The 20253-nt window shown below is 47.4% G+C and overlaps 1 protein-coding gene across 18 annotated transcripts in view; it reads left to right on the top strand.

Annotated features, from left to right (window-relative positions):
* Nucleotides 1–20253, top strand: part of LOC149744000 (protein FAM193B) — a 31508-nt gene that overhangs the window by 4473 nt on the left and 6782 nt on the right. For 2 of the 18 annotated variants that reach the window (XM_089905076.1, XM_089905077.1), the window contains 6 exons: nucleotides 1998–3522; nucleotides 9498–9603; nucleotides 10559–10790; nucleotides 12013–12400; nucleotides 15016–15217; nucleotides 16129–16368. In XM_089905076.1, coding sequence (XP_089761202.1) covers nucleotides 3509–3522; nucleotides 9498–9603; nucleotides 10559–10790; nucleotides 12013–12400; nucleotides 15016–15217; nucleotides 16129–16368 — 1182 coding nt within the window. In that variant the 5' untranslated portion in view covers nucleotides 1998–3508. Of the gene's footprint in view, nucleotides 1–1997; nucleotides 3523–9077; nucleotides 9114–9497; nucleotides 9741–10558; nucleotides 10791–11790; nucleotides 11893–12012; nucleotides 12401–15015; nucleotides 15218–16128; nucleotides 16369–20253 lie in introns of those variants that run through there. The other 16 variants (XM_089905081.1, XM_089905080.1, XM_089905078.1 and 13 more) reach the window with 13 other exon arrangements.

Raw genomic sequence — 20253 nt, forward strand, 5'->3', positions numbered from 1 at the left:
TATTTATTACGCATGGTCCTTATGTGTTCAATGAATGGCTGTTAAACTAAATTATAATAAAAGAGATGTTAGGTTTCTAGCACTTTTTTCTTATCTGCCCCCACTGCTAGGCCAGGCTGGCAGTCATTCATTCAGGCACATTGCACACACACCATGCCCAGCCTTCCTCTCACCTGACCTGGCGTTCATTTATTCTACCAACACTAATGGACACCTGATCTGTGCCAGGCCCTGGGCTAGCTGGGAATGCAGAAGTGAATCAGACATGATCCCTGCCCACAGGGGCTCATGGTCTAAAGAACATACATATAACAATTGCAGTTAGGCTAGAAGAGCATCGCTTCCTCTGAGTTGAGTCAAATCCTAGATCCTAGTACATGCCTTTAGAAGTATTTCAGCCTTTTAGTTTTTTTTTCATGTATAAAATGACAGTGATGCTGGGCTCACACTAGGGTTCAGCAAGTACTGCATGTCAAGCACTGAGCACAAGTGGTAGCTGTGATTATTATAGATGCTTTGTTCTGAGGATGCACAGACGTGATAGCCTAGAAAAAGCTTCTCAGAGCTGAGGCTTCAAGGTCAAGTAGAAGGTCCTCCAGAGAAGGTGAGAGAAAGTGTCTAACCAAAGCAAACAGCATAGACAAAGACCCAGAGGCCAGAACTGCCCCGCTTATGGAGAGTGGTGAGAGGTCTGGCTGGAGAGTTTAGCAGGTTCTTGAAAACCAAGAGGTTTGGGCTTTATCCTGTAGGCAATGAGGAATCAATGAAAGGTTTTAAGTAGGAAAGTGAATGTGATGTGCTTCATTAAATTCTCTCTGATAGCATGGAAGTAATTCTCAGTGGGAGAGGCAGCTGTGATTGCTTGATTCTACCTCTACCTCTCCCTCACCCCAGCCTAACTAATAATCAGATCCCTTGTGCTTTGCTGGACCATATCCCAGACCTAGAGTCTTTAGGTCTGAAGCCCAGCATCTATTGTTATTAAATTGCCCCAGGTGATTCTGATGTGTGGCTGGGTCTGGGAATTGCTGAACTGAGGGTGCCATGAGGATCTTTGCGGAGGCCTAGGCTATTCTTTAAAGAATGGGGCTTCCTGGGGGAGGAGAGGGCTTTTCCATAAGCAGGAGAAGAAACAGCCTTAGTTTTTTTTTAAAAAAACAAACTTTTCCTAGTTCTCCAGTTGTTGCCCATATTCTCCAACTGCTAATCTTTCTTTGTGTATGGAAACACGTGCTGCCACCTCTACTGAATGATTGGGATGCACTGATTCATGAGACACAGGCCCTGCCCTTGAAAAGCTGTCTTCTTTGGAGAAGACAGATTTTAATAATCATGATACACGTGATAAACTCTCTACAAGAGACATGTAAAAAAGTGTTAGGGCATCCCAGAGCAAAGCACAGTTTATTTTGCCTGTGGACTTAGGAGAATGTAACACCCAAATTGAGCCTAAAAAGGAAGAGGCAGAGGGAACAGTGTGAGTGAAGATGTGAGTGCTTATGTATTGGAGAAAGGGAATGGATATTGTGGGAAGGAGTGGTTAATGGTTCTTCGTGGCAGAATATGCAGAGCAGAGAAGGACTGAGGAGAGGCATGCTTGTGTCCCGGGAAAGGCCCAGTGTTTGCACCCTTCAGTTCTGTGCCCATGTTCTCACCCTCATCCTTCAGACGCTAGGTGGATGAACATGGTGCAGTCCTATAGGCCACCTGTCCTTTATTTCCTACCCAAGGCTCTTAGCTATCCAGATCCCTTTGTGGTTTCCCCCTCCATTCTGAAGTGAATAGATATAGGGAAACTAAGGCAGAAAGAAGGGCCCGGAAATATTGGAGGTTCTTATTAGGAAGTTGCAGCCAGAGAATGTGGGCTGGGTGGGAGGGGGGGGCGGGGGTCAAAGAGACCTTGAAGGTCACCTGTCTAGTCTTCTGTCCTGTGCTTCAAGTAATAACTTTGGATTGGGCAAGTCTCACTTAGTAAGTTTCCCTGTCATTTCTTCCAGGACAGAAGAGGAAAGAAACTAACGGGTATTGAGCACCTACTGTGTGCCAGGCCCAGGCCAGGTACTTTATATAATTTATTTCCTTCTGTCCTCACCACTCTGTGAAGTATGGTTTTATTCTCATTTCATAAATGAGGAAATTGAGGCTCAAAGAAATTCAGTAATAATCCAAGATCATACTGAAAATGGCAGAACTGGGATTTGAACTCACAACAGTCTGTCTCCAAAGTTCATACTCTTCCACCCATGAGAACTCTGTGTTGCCATTACAGAGTAGTCGGTAATAAGGTTTGCCTAGGGTTCCAGGTAAATAAGCAGCAGCTTAGGCCTTCCTGTGGCTGATTACACCCAGGAGGCAGGTTTGACAGATGAACTAGCCTTGGCGGGTAGAGGGCCCCTGGGGTCAGAAAGACTCACTGCCCTATCCTTGACTCAGCTTGTACAACCGAAGAGAATTCTCCACAAAATGGCTTTATGTTGTGAAACTATTGTCCTACCTCTTGGAAGGACCTGAGCCAACAGCCTGAGTGGGAGTTCGGGTGAAAGCTCCAGGGCACTGAGGTTGTATCAGCTCCCTAAGAATTAACTACACCTCTGATGGCCAGCAGTAGAATGGTCTGAGATTCTTACCCATTAGTGGCCTGGAGTGACGCAGCCATGCCTTTTCAACATGGTATGTCGGGAAAGGGGCTGGTTTGGCTGTGTTTTAGTTTCTATCCTTTGTGTAGAGCAGCTGAGACATGAGCCAGATGGGCTTTAAGGATTCGTTCATTTATTCAATGAATGCCTACTATGTGCCAGACCCAAGCCAAGCCTAGTTCCTGGACACACTTAAATGGCCGCAGTCTACTCCCTGCCCCCAAAGAGCTCCCATTCTACCAGGATTTGGAGTAGGCAGAAGATATGTCTATGGCACAATGTGATAGGTGCTATACTGAAATAATTCTACTCAGCCTGGTCCAGCAAAAGCTTCAGCGACCTTTGACCAAGATTTTAGGGGATAAGTAGGAATTTCCTGAGGAGTAAAGCTGAGGTGCTGGGGTTTGAAGGGACAAGGTGTATATGAGGAACAGTATGAATAGAACCTATGGTTCTCAGGTGTTAAGCGTGGAAATGGAGTATGGAGAGGTCAGCTGGGGCCAAGTTATAAATGCCAGAGGCCAAAGGGTGCCCTGGTAGCGAGCTCCACCAGAAAGGAGCCTAGAGCTCAAAGAGAGACCAAGGTAGGAAAGAGGAGGTAAAGGAAAGAGATCCTCAAACTGGATAGGTATGTGAGAAGGCACATAATAAGCTTATATTAAGTAGAGAAGCCCAATGTCCTAATCAGTTTTTAACTTATGTATTATTTTGTTTATTATAATTGTTATTTTAATGTGTTCCTGCCTGATTCTCCAAAATGAATATGAGGCATCCTGGGAGTTTGGGAGCATTGACAACCCCGTGCATGAACCTGCCTGGTTTACGCATGTGTTCTTAAGGCAGGAACTCTATGGTTCACAGCACCTAGCACAATGGTTGGCACCAGGTAGGGGCCCTGAGAATGTTTGTTGAATGAGGGAATGAATGGGTGAACGGAAGAGTGAGTGGTAATGACTGGGCTGATAAGTTTTTCTAGGCTGGGGATTAATCATTTTCTCTGCTTTTGGAAGGGAATTTTAACTGTTGTCCTCTGCCTGCCTCAGTGACAAGGAGGCTTTTGGAGTTGGGTGACTTGAGAGTAGAGTGCTCTGCTGGGCCACTTCAGAATAGAATTTGGAAACTGTTGCAGGGCTGCTGGTTAGATACAGCATGTGTCTTGGGGGAATCCTCTCAAACATACACAAACTCTTGGGAGTAAAAAGAATCCATGAAAGGAATGAGAGCAGGTTTGGTTCTGGAAATTAGATCCAGCTTTCAAGAGCAGTCCTTGACAGCCATCTGGCCTAGTGACACATAATTCCCAGGTTGTGGCCAGAAAGTCTGAAGTGCAAAATTTACTCATGCCCCCAAAGAGCTATCCAGATACGCCATGAACTGCTATATGGTTGTTAATAATCACTGTTGCTTATAGTGCACTCACTGGGTGACAGGCACTGTTAGATGCTTTACATCAGCAGTTCTCAAAGGGTTTGGTCTTGGGACCCTTTTACATTACTAAAAAATTTTGAGGACCCGAAAGAGCTTTTGTTGGTTAAACTATTGATATTTACCAATTAAGTATTAAAACTGAGAAAGTTTAAAAATATTTAGTTACTAATTCATTGCAGAATAACAATATTAAACCTATCACATTAACATAAATAACAACTTCTAAATTAAAAATAATAATTTTCCAAACAAATTAGAAAAGTGGTCTTGTTTTCACTTTTGCAAATTTATGTCTGCCTTAATAGAAAGAAGTTAGATTCTCATATATGCCTCTGTATTCAGTCTGTTGCAATACATTATTTTGATTGAAGTATGTTAAAAAAAAAATTCAACCTCACACAGATACATAGTTGGAAAGAGAAAAGTATTTTGATAGCCTGTGCAGACGATTGTTGGTATTCTTCTTTGCAATATGGAATCTGAGACCATATCAATAAAGTCTTTATACTCATTTACATTAAAATCTGTTGGTTCAAAAAAAAAAAAAATCTGTTGGTTCACCTAACACTTTGAGTGGACTTTATACCAGTGCATGATTCTGTAACATTATGCTTTGATCATTTGGAAAGTAGGTTCACTGAGTTATGTAGATCTTCCAAATGTTTTCCTGTTTCATTTTATAATATCAAAAGATAACATTTGTTAATATCACCATCAGTTTCATCATAAAGTCTTTAAGTATTGGGAAGCTGTCAAGCTCATTGTTGTGGATACAACTTTTCCAAAATTCTAATTTTCTCCTGAAACTTGAATTTTATCATTGACCATAAATACAGAGTTGTTTTCCTTGAAGTGACAGGCTCGTTTTGGTCATTTTTTGAGAAAATGTCTGCCAATAACCCAGGTTTGAATAACCATACTTTGTCAGTCATTCTTTGAAGTAAAAATGGTGTTCCATGAAACAACTGTCTTCCCCTTTCTTTGATTTTATCTCTTTTTTCACAGGAAAACTAGAATGTCTTAGCATAATGCTTCTCAGACAAAGAAGAAAAGTCTTGGGTCTGGTCAGGTGAGGGAGCAGGCACTGGTTTTAATGGCTGCACATGCCAGCCTCCTGGGCTGAGAGTGGCCACAGTCTAGGCTTCCCCTGGCTCATTGACTGCTCTGGGGTTGTGCGTGCTACAACACTGATACCCTGTGTGAGTAACCCCACACTGTCCAGAGATTTGGGGTTTGCTCAGAGAATGAAGCAGAATTATCTTGGAGCTTTTTTGAGCAGATCCCAAATCTAGAGAACCACTAGAACCTTTCCTTTTTCTCCTCCGTGTTTTACCTAAGGCTAGACTAGAATCTGGAGAGGCTCTGAATTTAAACTGAGGTAAGAAGTAATAGTTAGCTGTTGCCCAGGGTTTCTGGATTTAAGAATCAGTTCCATCAGCCTTTGTGATGAAGAAACATGGTTGGAATTTTCATTCATTCGATAAACATTTATTGATTATGTTATTCATGTGGGAATACTGTGCCAGGTGCTAAAAAGTACAGCTTGAGAACAGCTAGTTGAAAGCCTGAATTGACTACAGAGGATAAGAAGTCATGATTGCCAGGAATTTGGAAAATGGCAGGAGATTGCAGTCAAAGGGAACTGTGAACCAAGAGCTTTTCTCTGCCAAAGCAAAAATTTGAAAAATCTGGTAGTATTAACTGTGTATGATATCTCCAGGGATTGGAATTCAAACAACCCTCTGGCAATTAAAGTAGAGATGAAAATGTCAGAGGGAAAAGTCCCCAGGCTCCACTGGGAGTTTTACCCAGGGGCAGGCACCAAAGATTAGAGTTAAGACAGCTCTGAGGGTGGCCCCCAGAACTACCTGGGCCTAGAAAGAAAGAATCTAGTATACCAAACTCAAGACAGTGGATAAGCTAGTTTCCAGTGTAGACTTATTAAGAACAGACCAGCCAAGGGGCATAGATAATAGATTGAATACCTCCTGTATGGATCCCTTGAGCTAAGTGCTTTGCATCTCTAATGTCACTTAATCCTCTGGGCAACCTTATGCAATGTAGGTGGTATATCCCTGCTTCAGATTGTACTTAATTAGCTTTCCAGGCCCTGTGTTTCTTCCTTTAACCAGAAAGACAGCCTGCCCTGTAAATTCACTTCCATTGATGGCTATTCTTATTTATCATGTGTACCATTTTGGCTCTAGGGAAAGTCATGTTATTTCCATGAATGTGGAATCTCATTGTAATCCCCAAGGAATGCAATCTTCCACTCTTCCACACTTGAGATTGTAACCATTTGGGTGGAGGTCCAGGGTGGGGAGATGGCCTTTTTCTGTGGGAAACAGTAATTTCAAGCAATGTCTCACCAAACTGCCTGCCAGCTGTATTGCCATGGGGACACTTAACAAATCTGATTTAGCCACTATGTGCCGAGCTGAGCCTGTGCCCTGTGCTGTACTGTGAGGGATCCAGACAAGAATCAGATCTGGTACTTGCCTTCTAAGAGCACAATCCAGTAGAAGGGACAGATAAATAAGTTAAGTGGAAGGCACAGATGTTGTAACAAAGGCACAATGTGCTGTGGGGATATGGGAAGGAGAGGTGAATTATAAGAGGGAATCTCTAGGAAAGCTTGGGTGAGATTGGATCTAAGCTGGGCCTTATTTAAGCCTTGCCCTTCTACTTAGTGGTAAATGTGGGGAGGAAGGGGGTTTTAGGCAGAGGATCCTCTTTAGCAAAGGCATGACATAAGAGTACAGGGAGTATTTGGGGAAGTTAAGGAATGACTTCATGGAGTGAGGACAGATTAAGATGCCTAAAAATCACCTTCAGTTCATCGCATGTGAGAGACTCTTGCATTCTCTTAAAATACAGTGATTGTATATTCTATATTTTCAATCGTAATCCTGATTTTAAATAGTTTCCCATTGCCCCCATCATGTTCATAATTAGTGCCATATGTTGAACAACATATATGCCTGGCACTAGGTGCTTTATCACAATGCTCACAGCCAACTCTGCAAGTCAGGACTTAATCCCATTTTATAGATGGAGAGACGTAGAATAAGTAGAACTTGCCCAGCATTATACAGCTGGTAAGTGATGGAGGCCCAGGATTAATGCCAAAGTGAGTGTTGTTTCTACTACACCCCAGCACGTCCCACAAATACTTTGGCACTAAGTACAGTCACATTGATTACATATTTAATTTATAAGAATTCTGTTTTCACTTTTAAAAGAAAACAGAAAAAATCACTTATTACACCTTGTCATTTACATTATACATTTGAATTCTTGGTTGTACTTACAAAACCATATATACTGTACCTTACAGGCCATATAAAAAATTTCGAGAATAATTTTACTCATACAAGATTTTCATCTTATGTAATAACTATAGAACCTAACACTGAAATGAAATGAAACTCCATTGTAGTAAAATTACACGTCCTGGTGTTTGCCTTAAAAATATGGTTACTTTTCTATTTCTCACAGGGAAAGGGACTTGGGCCTTGACCTCATCTCCTCCTCCTGGAGTTACTGTGGCATTTTGTAGCTATGGAAAGGCTTCCCTTGCCATAACTTATCTGAACACCATCCTTCTCCATCAGCCTTCCACTCTTTCCATGAGATACTCATCACCAATGGGTTCTAGAAGCCTATATTCTTTTGCAATTGCCATTAAGCAGCCGACTTGCTCACTGAAATGTCCCCTTGGCACAGACTGTTTAGGCAGCATCTCACATGAGTTCCATATGTAAGATTCCTTCCTTTCTCTCTCTCTCTGGTACTCTTTTCCAAGGTCCTTGTACTTCCGTAAATGTTTCAGTATGCTCCTGGTACTACTGTTTGATTCCTTTCTTTTTCTAGAAACCAGGGACCCAAGTCAGTGTAATTGTAACATTACAGATTTAAGGATACCCTGATGCCAACTTATTGTGAGAAGGTGATTTTATTCGAAAAAGATGATGCCATTTATTTTATTGGTAGGATGAAAATAATACTCTTATTAATTCCTTTGCTTAGGCCTCTGCAAATACCTGTTACCTAGTGGTGGGTAAGTTTGGAAGGTATATCAGCTAACTACTGTGTGTAACAAACCACCCCAAAGCTTAGTGGCTTAAAACAATACTATTTATTATTTGTCATGAGTCTCTGGGTTGACTGGGTGTTTCTGCTGATCGCGGCCTACTTGGCTGATCTCAGCTGTGCTCACTCGTGTATCTGATCTGCTGGCCAATCAGCTGGGAAGACTCAGTTTTCCCCACATGTCTCTCACATCCCTCCAGCAGCTAGCCTGGTCATGCTTACATGGCATGACGGGTGCGAGAGCGAGCAAGCCCAGCCATGCAAGGAGGCAAGTAGAAATGCATACACACTTTTCAAGCTTATGCTGGCAGCATATTTGCTAACATCCCGTTGGCTGAAGAAAGTGACATGACTGTCAGAGTGAGAACGGACTATAGTACAAAGTTGCAGAATATAGGAAAGCCATTAATTGGGGTCATTAGACACAATCAGTCTCCCAGTCAGTACCCCTCAATGTGACAGAAAACCTATAGACTTATATTTCTAGGTGAAGTTTGTCCTAGAAGGGAAAAACAAAATCCAAATAATAATTACCGTGTACTGGGACCATGCTATCGGCACGCACAGGGCTAGGCACTTTCCCTATCTAGGCACGAACCCTCACAACAACTCTGCAAGGTAGGTAGGAAATCAGAGCTCAGGAAGTTCAATAACTTGCTCAAGGTCACCCAGCTAATTTGTGGTCAGGGAAGGATTAGAATGTGTGTCAGTCTGACCCCCGAAGCCCAGGGTTTTTTCACCATACCTCACTGCCTCTCAGAAGCACCAGGGTTTGCCCTACCCTCCAACTCAGTTTTCAACTGAGTTGATAACTCTTTGGTTCCTCCAAAATGCTGCTGTGATCCTAATGGAATTGTGCAGCTCTTCAGGAACCCTACATGTTCCCCCAAACTGCATTAACTGAAACATTTTTTCTTTCAGGTGGGGATTGGTCTATAGACTTCACAGACACCCAAGGTTTGTGGCGTCTCCCAGACATGCCAGAGAAGGAAGGGCCATCTTCTCATTAACCTTCAAGATTTGGGGACATTGGGGCATTAGGGCATTTGAGCATGAGCTTTGGAGTCAGCCTCACTAGGGTTCAAATCCTAGTTCAACCACTCACTAACTCTATAACCTTGGGCAACTTATTTAACTTCTTGAAGTTTGTTTCTTCTTTTAAAAAAAAGAGAAGAATGATAACACCTAGTTTGCAGAGCTGTTACAAGGACTAAAATTTGGTAAATAAAGTGCCTAACCCAGTGCCTGGCACGTAATAAGTGATGTCATTAGTATTGTTAATATTATTTCTAAGCAGAGCCCTTCCCCTTCTGGGAAACCCTGTTTCTGTCTGTTGGACAGGTTCCCCCCACCTCCAGCCAGTCTGTGCAGACTTGCTGCCTGCTGTGTCACCGGGAACGCAAAGGCTGGGAAGAAGGCCCTTCCCAAAATGGACTGGTGTTGCAGGGTGAGAAGCTGCCCCCTGACTTCATGCCAAAGCTCGTCAAGAATCTCCTAGGCGAGATGCCTCTATGGGTCTGCCAGAGTTGCCGAAAGAGCATGGAGGAAGATGAAAGGCAGACAGGTCGAGAACATGCAGTGGCGGTAGGTAACCGCTGAGAAGGGGTCCCTGAATGCAGGAGCGCTGCCTGCCCAAAGAAGTCAGGCTGCTGAGCCGTTGCTGCCTTGTCCTCTCAGGTGGCTCTCCTCAGGCAGCACCTATGCCCAAGTGCCAAGAGGCTGCTGGGCTGCATCCACACAGCATTAGCAGCTTGGGTTCACATTTGGGGGAAGAAAAGAGAGGTTTCAGGCAGCCCACCAGCCCCTGAGGACAGTGCACAGTGTGAGGGCCGGCTCAGATGTACTGGTAGATTGAGATCCTGACCCTTCCCTGTGACTGTGCTGCCTTCAGCTCTCTGGCAGCTCAAAAGCCAACCAATATGATATGGAGGGCAAAGGTCAGTTTGAGGGTCTGCAGTATGCCTCCATTAGAAGGCTTCCAAGATGCCTAGAAGCTGTCCAAGTGCTATCTCCTGAATCACAGAGGTCCGACTCCTCGTTTCTTATTCCCCCCAGCCCCTCTGTTTTACCCAGAATCAGTTCAGCTTCAGGACTCCTAATTTAAAGACTGTTCCTCTCCTTGCCAGCTCTCAGGACTCCCTAAAGGCCCACAGTTAACAGGCAGTCTCTGCCATTACCAGAATCTCTCTCATCATATCCACATACGTCACTGGGAGCACCACAGCCCCTCTTGGCAAAGGCCTGGCCCGCATTTGCCCTTGAACCTTTAGTTGTGGGAACTGTGCTTTGGCCATGGCATGGGGGTCTGGAGGAGGAGGTGTCCCTGGGGAAGCTGAGGCAGCAGAGGGTTAGCTCTGATGTTTCCTCTTTTACCATGAGCCTTTTTCTTCCCCCTTCCCCAGATCTCCTTGTCACACACATCCTGCGAATCTCAGTCTTGTGGGGGTGACTCTCATTCCTCTTCGTCCTCCTCTTCATCGTCCTCATCCTCGTCGTCCTCCTGCCATGGGAACTCAGGGGACTGGGATCCCAGCTCGTTCCTGTCAGCACATAAGCTCTCGGGCCTCTGGAACTCCCCGCACTCCAGTGGGGCCATGCCAGGCAGCTCGCTCGGGAGTCCTCCTTCCATCCCTGGTGAGTCTCCAAGCTCGGAAGACAGCCAGGCCCCATAAGTGGAGAGAGCTCTGTTTTCCTAACTGCTTGTTCAAACAGATCAGTAAGATCGGTTATTAAACAAATATTAAATAAAATATTGAGCTGGCCGAAAAGTTCGTTTGGGTTTTTCCATAACATCTTATGGAAAAACCTGAACAAACTCTTTTGGCCAACCCAATAAGTAAAAGTGGAGCTGTTCTGGTGGAAGCCAAGCAGGGAATCTAGCCCTTGACTGTCTTGGTGGGAATCCTTTCCCCAGGACTGGCTCTGATAGCTGTTCCCATTGGATCCAAGAGGGGACCTGGTAAGCACTGGCTGAACAGAAAGTGAAGTCTGAAAGGGCCTTTAGGGAATTAGGAATCAGATCACCTGACTCCTGCAGCAGCCCAGAGGGCCTGGGTGCCTCCTTTTCTCCATCTAGGGGATGGGTGCTTTTATAAAAGCACTGCACTTCCATCCACAAGAGATAGGCAGTGTGAGCTGCCTTGATTATTAGCCAGTTTTGCAGCTGTGTAAGCCTTTTCTAGACCCTGAGATAACACTTAGTGACCCAAAGAAAAAATCTTGGGTTTTTGATGTACTGTGTAAATATGAATTACTGTCTGCTTCTAAATGGAGGACCTGAATTCTTCAAAGGGGTGCTGCCCCCAGAATTGTGAGTTGAGTAATGCATAATTCCAGTTATTTTGGTGCATAAGCCAGAGAGAGTCATCAAAGCCTTTTCCCACTTGTCCTCTGAAATCTGGGGCCACCCGGGAGTCTGGCATACCCTGGCTGCCTCAGTCCACATGGCCCAGAGGCAGAGCCTCAACCTGCTGCTCCACTGGCTTCTGTAGATCCTGCCCTGGGCCTGAGGAATGCCTGTTGACAGGCAGGTCCTAAAGAGGCACTGAGAGACAGAACATGTATCCCCTGTTTATGCCAGCAGAGGTGTTGTGGCCTTGCATGGGGCTGGCATTCCTGGTGCCTTCTCTCTCAGGCCTGGACTTCAGACTGTCCAGCTGCTGCCTAAAGAGAAATCTCTCCAGCCCAAGCTACTGCTGGGCTTTTCCGAAAGCTCACAAGTCCACCATGCTGAAAGGCTGTTCCCAGGCATGTTCCCTATGGTCACAGTAAGCAGGATGCTGCAGCAACGAGTCATTGGGCTTCCTTCCCAAGATCTGGGCTCCCACTGACACCTCTCTCCCCCATCCGCCCACAGGTGAGGTTTTCCCCATCTCGGAGCACCACCGGCACTCAGACCTCACTGCTCCACCTAACAGCCCCACCGGCCACCACCCCCAGCCAGCGCTGCTGATCCCATCTCACCCCGGATCTTTTGGCTCACCACCCCACCCGCACCTGCTGCCTACCACCCCGGCAGCACCTTTCCCTGCCCAGGTTTCAGAATGCCCTATTGCCATGGCTGCTGCCCCCCACACCCCAGGGCCATGTCAGAGCCCCCACCTTCCCTCCACTAGCATGCCGCTCCTGAAGATGCCTCCACCATTCTCGGGTTGCAGCCACCCCTGTAGTGGGCATTGCAGCGGGCACTGCAGCGGGCCCCTCCTCCCACCGCCCAGCTCTCAGCAGCTCACTAGCACTCACAGGTGAGTGGCGCAAAGAGCAAACTCCCTGACAGCTTGAACTTAAAGAGTTTTGGGAAACTTTGCAAAGGGTACCTTTGGGATAGAAATTAAAGGGTAGACTGTGTTTATGTTTTTTCCATAGTTCAATTATAAAAGAAATATGTGTTTATTATTTAAAAACTTGGAAAAATTTAGAAATGTATAAAATTCCTGGCAACCTAAACTTTAACACTGCAGTACATTTTTTCTTGATGTTCTTTTTTTTTTTTTATATTTATTTATGTATTTGGCTTCGCTGAGTCTTAGTTGCAGCATGCGAGATCTTTAGTTGTGGCATGCAGGGTCTTTAATTGCAGCATGCGAACTCTTAGTTGTGGCATGTGGGATCTAGTTCCCTGACCAGGATTCGAACCCAGGCCCCCTGCATTGGGAGTGCGGAGTCTTAGCTACTGGACCACTAGGGAAGTCCCGTGACGTTTCTATATATAAATAATATATATAAATAACAAAACGAGGTCCACATTCTATATATTTTTGTGTGTTTACTTTTTAACATTATACCATGATCATTTCCCCAGTTAAAATTCTTCAGAAAACTTTTCAGTGGCCATATAATGTCTAATTGTACAGCTCTAGCATAGTTTATCATTCCCCTATTCCTGGATATTTAGGCATTTCTAGTTTTTAACTGTTATAGACTAGGCTGTAATAAGCATCCTTGCACACAAATATGTTTGAGTCAGGAGTTCTGTCCTTAAGATAGATTCCTAGAAGTAACTCTTAAGTACTGAGAAAGTTTATATTAATATATATATGAAAGATACAATTTTTTGGAGAAGATAGATTTATCTTTTTATATTGTAAATCACATGTGTGTGATTTTTGGCCATGCCTGGTGGCATGTGGGATCTTAATTCCCTGACTAGGGATTGAACCCATGCCCCCTGTAGTGGAAGCTCGGGTCTTAAGCACAGGACTGCCAGGAAAGTCCTCTAAGCACCTTGATAATGATTCCTTCCCCGTGGAACCTCCCTCACCTTCTCCCATCTCAGAAGGTGAGAAAGGCACCAGAATATGGGGGTTGTCAGTTTTTATAGGGGTGGGTAATTTCATAGGCTAATGAGTGGGAGGAGTGTTCCAGCTCTTTTGGGAAGGGGCGGGGATTTCCAGGAATTGGGCCAGAGCCCACTTTTTGATCCTTTTGGTCCATCTTGGAACTGTTATGGTGCCTGTGGGTGTGTCATTTAGCTTGCTAAATGACAGTAAGCATATACAGAGGCTCAAGGTCTAGTGGAAGTTAACTTGTGTGCCATCTTGGACCCATTTGATTCTAATCAGTTTACGTCATGTCCTTGGGCTATGTCATTCTTTCAAAGGCTGTGCCCTGCCCCTTTCCCTCCTGTTTCATCCCCCCCCCACAAAGATTTTACTCCCACATTCTTATGGGAAGCAGAAGGGCGATGGTTGGTCCGTCTTCTGTAACTGCTTCAAGGCTGAGTAGGACTGTTGACCCACCCCTGCTCCTTGCCCCACCCTTCCTCCTGCCTCCTTTGGCCCTAGCCCTGGGGCACTCCTACTGCTGATGGCCAACCCAGGGCTCTGACTCTTCAGGCTCCAATTCTGGGACCTTGCAGGCCTGTCTCTTCCTTACCCTGGGAAAACAGTCTGTATTACAGGGTGCTTCCAGAAATCCTCAGGCAGAGCAGTGCAGTGAGAGAGCGTGAGCTGTGTACACAGACTGAGTCCTAGCTGATCCTTGGGCAAAGCAGTGAAGCACTCTGAGCCTCGGCCTCCTCCACTGCAATGTGGGGATGGCAGCACCTATTTTGCAGGATTTGGGGGATTGTTAGAAATAATATGCTGTATACAGTATCTGGCGCAAATAGTAGCTCTTAGAGTCTGTGGCCCACAAGGCACATTTGCTTTCTTAACTTCAAGGCCCCATGGCTAAGGCAGCTCTGTCCAGTGATTCAGACTCAATCATAAGGACCTTAGAGGGAATTCCCTGGTGGTCCAGTGGTTAGGACTCGGCACTTCCACTGCCAGGGTCCCAGGTTCAGCCCCTGGTCAGGGAACTAAGATCCCACAAGCCGCGTGGCATGGCCAAAAACAAACAAAATGGGGAAAAAGGGGCCTTAGTAAAAGGACATTGACCTCCTTTGGATGTTCCAGGGAGCCATCAGTCCACTAATCTGTTCAGACACATACTTACTGAGCACCTACTGTGTACAAGGTTGTTATGCTACACACTGGGGCCCAAAAATAGAAGCGGCATAGTCCCTATTCTTGAGGAATACACAATCTGATCTGAAAGAAAGATGGGTAAACAGACCATTGCTATAAAGCGTGATAGTAGGATAGAGGTATACCTGGCGTCCTCAGAGTCCAGGAGGCTCACATGGTAGGCGTGGGCAGGAGGCACAGGGAACCTTTCCAGAATAGCGCCATTGAGCTGGGCCCTGAGGGACAGAGAGAGTGTTTGCCCTGTTTTTGTGAGGTTCTGATTTGGCCTGACTGCCTTGGCTTTTGTGGGATGAAGCAGTTGAAGGTGATGGTGGGGATGCTTCCTGGGCTCCTTGTGGCCTGCTCCTGCCCTTCCCTTCCTCACCTTTGGGCCTGTCTTTCTTCCCCGTCAGCAGGGACCCTGGGTGCAAGGGGCACAAGTTTACCCATAGTGGCCTGACCTGCCAGCTACCCCAGCCCTGCGAGGCAGACGAGGGGCTGGGCGAGGAAGAGGACAGCAGCTCAGAGCGTAGCTCCTGCACCTCATCCTCCACCCACCAGAGAGATGGGAAGTTCTGTGACTGCTGCTACTGTGAGTTCTTCGGCCACAATGCGGTGAGTGAGCCCCGCCCAGGCCAGAGCGGGCTTGTGGCCAGCCGAGGGGAGCCAGAGGAGCACCCTGCTCTCCCCAAGGCCCCCTTGCTCATGGGGCTAATAATTGTGCTTGGACCCTGTGAGTCCTCCCACCAGCGTCCACTCGCTCGATCCTCACAGCACACTGGTGAGGTAGAGATTTCTCAACATTTTGCTGCCTTTGCTCTTCTCATGGTTTCTCTTAAGATTCGCTTTTGTTCCTTAGGCAAAAAGAAAGGAGGTGGCAGAGGAAAGCTATGATTCTGATGAGTATGTATACGTGTGTAATCACAGAGAAGTGAAGGCTTGTGCATGATGAAGGCAGAGTGGAAGCAAAGGCTCTCAGTCCCCAGTGTGAGAGCCAGCCGAGGGACAGGTAGTGAACACAGATGGTGCCAGGAAGGAGGCTCAGAGCAGAGTACATGCTGTCTCTGGGCGGGGAGAAAGCAGTTCAGAAGTCTCATAAGGTGAAGAGGGAAGGGCTGCTGGCTAAGGGAGAGCAGTTGAGGACAGAAGAAATGAAAGTAATTACATTGCTGGTCACCTTTGAGCTAGCGGTTGTTATCCTCATTTTAGAGATGACAAAATTGAGGCTCACAAAGGCTCAGTGAACCTGCCCAAGGTCATACAGCTTCTGAGTGACAAAGCCTGGGCTCAAACCTGCTTTCCTGGCTCCCAAGTTACTGTGCTCCCAACACTGCTGCGTACCGCTCACTCCTTCCACCCACCACTGCCTTGGCTCCGGGCCTGGCTGAGGGTGAAGCCATTTGGCCTTAGTGGCTGTGGTAGAAAGAACAGTTGTCTCGCTTCTCACCACGTTTGGTGCCGGCGGGTGGGAGTGCTACGGGCTTCACAGGCCCAGGGTGTAACGTCAGCACCTCCCCCTCCCCCAGCCACCCGCTGCCCCGACGAGTCGGAATTATACCGAGATCCGAGAGAAGCTCCGCTCAAGGCTGACCAGGCGGAAAGAGGAGCTGCCCATGAAGGGGGGCGCCCTGGGCGGGATCCCTGGGGAGCCCGCCGTGGACCACCGAGATGTGGATGAGCTGCTGGAATTCATCAACAGCACGGAGCCCAAAGTCCCCAACAGCGCCAGGGCCGCCAAGCGGGCCCGGCACAAACTGAAAAAGAAGGTGGGTGTGGCGGGAGCCCAGCTCTACCACCTCTTCTCCCCGAGGAATCCCTCGCCCCAACCCCCAGGACTTTTGGGGCATGAATGGTGCTGGCGGCTCTCTGCTCTGGGAAGGTCTGAATAAGTTTGGGAGGCATCAGGATGAGGGAGCCTGGGGGCCAGTGATTGGAGGAAAAACAAGTCATAGCGTCAGAAGCCGCTTGCTGGATTCCTCAAAGCCCAGGACTTGCTTCAGTCAGGTATTCATTCAGCAAACACTTCTGCAAATACTGGGAGCTAAAATATGATGCAGTTAAGTTCTCACCCTGGAGAAACTCAGTCCAGTGGAGAGACTGACACAAAACTGGACAAGCACGTTAGTGTGTGACAAGTGCTGGGATGAGGGAAACCCCCCGTCCTGCCTGGGCGTGCTGGAAATGGCTGTACAACGAGGCTGCCTTGGGAGCTGAGTTGTAGGGGGTGAGTACAGATTCATCAGGAGGGCCCTCCTGGCAGCAGGAATAGCACGTCCACAGCACCTTTGTGAAGCCAGAGCTCAAACCCAAGAGAGGTAGGAGAGATAGTGGAGGTGAAGGAAGGGCCTCTTGGGCTTTGACTTGATCCTACAGCTGCAGGGGGGTGGGGTGGTCGCTGGAGGGCTTTAATCACAGAATGCACTCGCCAGATCTGCATCCCAAGATTACGGTGTGACAGTATGGAAGGTAGCCTGGAGGGGTAATACTCCAGGCTGCAGAACCAAGAACCAGGGGAGGAATGATTGATAATGGGCCTGGAGCAAGAGAGATGGGTTTTTCAGAGGAGGCAGGTGATCTGATTGCAGGACAAGGAGATGATGGAGTTTGGGATTATCTCCCAGGTGTTTGCTAGGGTGACTGTCAGGATGGCGTACCTTTAATGAGCAAGGGTGGAATTGGCAGAAGACTGGGAATTCAGTTGGGACACAATTCAGTTGGTGACTCGGAGATTCTCATGAGACGTCCAAGTGGAGATGGAGGTGTGGGTCTGGGAGTTGCTGGCATGGGGATGTAATTGAAGCCATGGGAATGACCCAGCCTGAGGGCTGAGTGAGCTCCTCCCAGAAGGCTGAGGATAGAACCAGGGGAGCTATTCCTGGGCAACCCTCCTGCCAGGGAAGCACCACAGTTTGATGGCTCAACCCCTGCCACCTCATTACCTCTTGGCCTGCCTGCCCTCAGCTTTGTCTGCACAGTGCCACACTCAGGAGCTCAGCCGAAGAGAATGGGTTTGACAACTAGCTAGCTCCAGGTCCTGGGTGGTCAAACAGCCCTGGTGCTCTGGAAAGCAGCAATGATTCTCCATCTTTTTCCAAACCAAAGGACAAACCAGGACCCCATCTCTGCAGCCTGAAGTAGTAAGCCAAAGGGTCCCACCACTGCCTTCAGAAAATGGTCAGCATTTTCTGTCTCCTGGCCAGCATTGCCTGGCCAGAAGTGTGCAGTGGGCAGCAGTGGTCTCTTTGGCCTTTCCTGGCCTCCCAAGGCAGTGGTTCCTAGTCAGGTCCCAGCAAGTACGCTTCACAGTTCCCAGGCCTGGTGTGCTTTTCATAAATCGCTATGCCTGGATATCCTTTCTCCTTCATGTCTGCCCCCTCATTTTCCTTCTGAAAACCTCCTCCCAAGCCCAATTCACATGTTTCCTTCTTTGCAGTCTTCCCCAGGTAATATCTTCCGCTGTGCTACGGCTGCACCTCGCACGTCTCTCTAGTCTGCCTTTTATCATTCTCTACTCGTTCAGAAACTTCCTGCACAGCTACTGTCTGCCCTGCCCAGTCTAGAGGCCAAGATACAACACAGAAGCGGGTAGTTCTGATATCCTATAACTAGCGATCATGGTCATTATCTGTTTATACATCAACCTCCTCCCCGGTACCCCTCCTCCACCTCCCAGACTTAACTACAGTCCATCAAAAACACAGCTTCCACCAAGAACCATCCACCCACTACCCACCTGGGGAGACAGGTAAAGCTGGGTATTCTTTTGCTCCCTCATACAATTTCTGGACCATGACTCACTCTCTCTCTCTCTCATGTCCTAACCCTTGCTCCTTTGAAACCAACCCCTTGGCTGTGTCATCTGCAACCTCCCACCACCACTCCTCTTCATCCACTGAAGACTGTCTCCTGTCCTTCTTCCCTTACCTTGACCATCATTCATTCACTCTCCTACCAGTCCCCTTAGTTCCTTGCGCCGTTGCCCTTCCTTTACACCCGCTCAGAAAAACCAGCCCTGGGTTCGACCCCAGCCTGCCTCTCCCCTTCTACACCTTGAGGAAGGCACTGGATTGAATCTATCTGTGGCACCCAGGCCGAGTGGTCTCCCAAGTGCCTGAGCCCCCACTTTGCTGCTCTCTAGTCTTCTGGCTCCTCGTCACTTCCATTCTCCCCAGTCCCTTTGTCAGACCTCCATTCTGCTCCAACTGCCAGGCTCTCCCCACCCCCACCTTATTTTTTGGCAGATAACCTTACTTACTGTTTCAACAAGGATTAAAAGCCAAGTGGACAGGCACTCTTTCAGTGTCTTACCACCCCACCTGCAGACTTCCTTGTCTTGAGGGAAGAGTTAGCCCTTTTCCTACCTAAGGCCTGTGCAGTCCTTCCTGCCTCCTCAGTCTAACACCAGCTTCCTGCTGTGTGGCTCCAGCCTCTCTGGGCTGTTTCCCGTCAGCAGTTCACTGTGCCCAGTACTCTCTTTTTTGAAGGAAGACTGTCCTTTGAGCATACAACCTCACACTACCCCAGTCTCTTTCCTCTTCACAGAAAAACGTCATCTGCATTTACTCTGCAATTGTCAGCTCACTGCAAATTGTCTTCCACCTCCACTGCTCCACAGAGCCACCAATGAGTTCTTTGTTGCCAAATCATTCTCTCCTGTTCCATCTTCTTTTCCACTAGGCAACATCTCACACTTTGTTCTCCTTTTCAAACACTTTTCTTTGGCTCCTCTAACTTCAGCCAAGTGGGGGTGGGGAAAGGGCAATGGGGAGGCCACATTCTCCACATTTCTCACTTCTCTGCCCTCTGTCCTGTCTCCTTTGTGAGCGCCTCTTCCTCTGCCTGGCCCTCCCCCTTGAGGACAGGTCCCTGGGAAAGAGCCATCTAGATAGTGTTGCCTCCCAGGTCATTATGTCCACCTATTTCCTCCCTGCGCTTCATGGTGACATCTCCTGCTGCTGGGCACCTCCTCACACATGTCCTCCTGCAGGTACCCAAACTCAGCACATACCAAACTGAGCGTGTCATCTTTGTCCAAAGAGCCCGCTTTTCCTTCTCCGTTGTCTGTCTAGTTAACGGCACTACCATCCACCCAGTTGCCTGAACCAGAACCCCAGGTGCCATCTGGGAGGACTACATCATGGTGATGGAGAGCAGCGGGCCTTGGAATTGGACCCCAGTTTGAAACCTGGCTCTGCCATATTTGCTGTATGACCTTGGGCAAATCACTTAACTTCTAAGCCTCAGTTTCTTCCTCCATAAAATGAGAATAACCGTAGAACCTAATTCAAGGCTTTTGCAAGAATAAAATGGAGTGATGCACAGAAAGGTTGGGCAGAGTGAACGCTTGGTCAGTGTAGCTGCTGCAGCAGCAGTAGTGGTTGTTGATATTGATTTCATGACTCATTTCATTCTCTCTCCCCACCCGTAACCAAAAGTCCTGGCTGTGCTACCTCCCAAGTAGCTCACACCCTACTGCCACTGCTTAAAAAGCCTTCCGTGGCTGAACATTGCCATTAGGGTCAAATCCAGGCTCAAGCATGGCCTGCAGGGCTCTTGAGGATCCAGCCCCTGCTTAGCTTTCCAGCTTCATCTCTCAGTCTGCCCCTATCGCCTTCCTGCCCACTCCCCCCCACCAGAAGAAATCTGTGCTC

Source organism: Delphinapterus leucas, unplaced genomic scaffold, assembly GCF_059928025.1.
Source record: "Delphinapterus leucas isolate spDelLeu-1000000601 "Yukka" unplaced genomic scaffold, BTC_Dleu_Yukka2 spDelLeu_asBTCV2_sq25, whole genome shotgun sequence".
Classification (NCBI taxonomy): domain Eukaryota; kingdom Metazoa; phylum Chordata; class Mammalia; order Artiodactyla; family Monodontidae; genus Delphinapterus; species Delphinapterus leucas.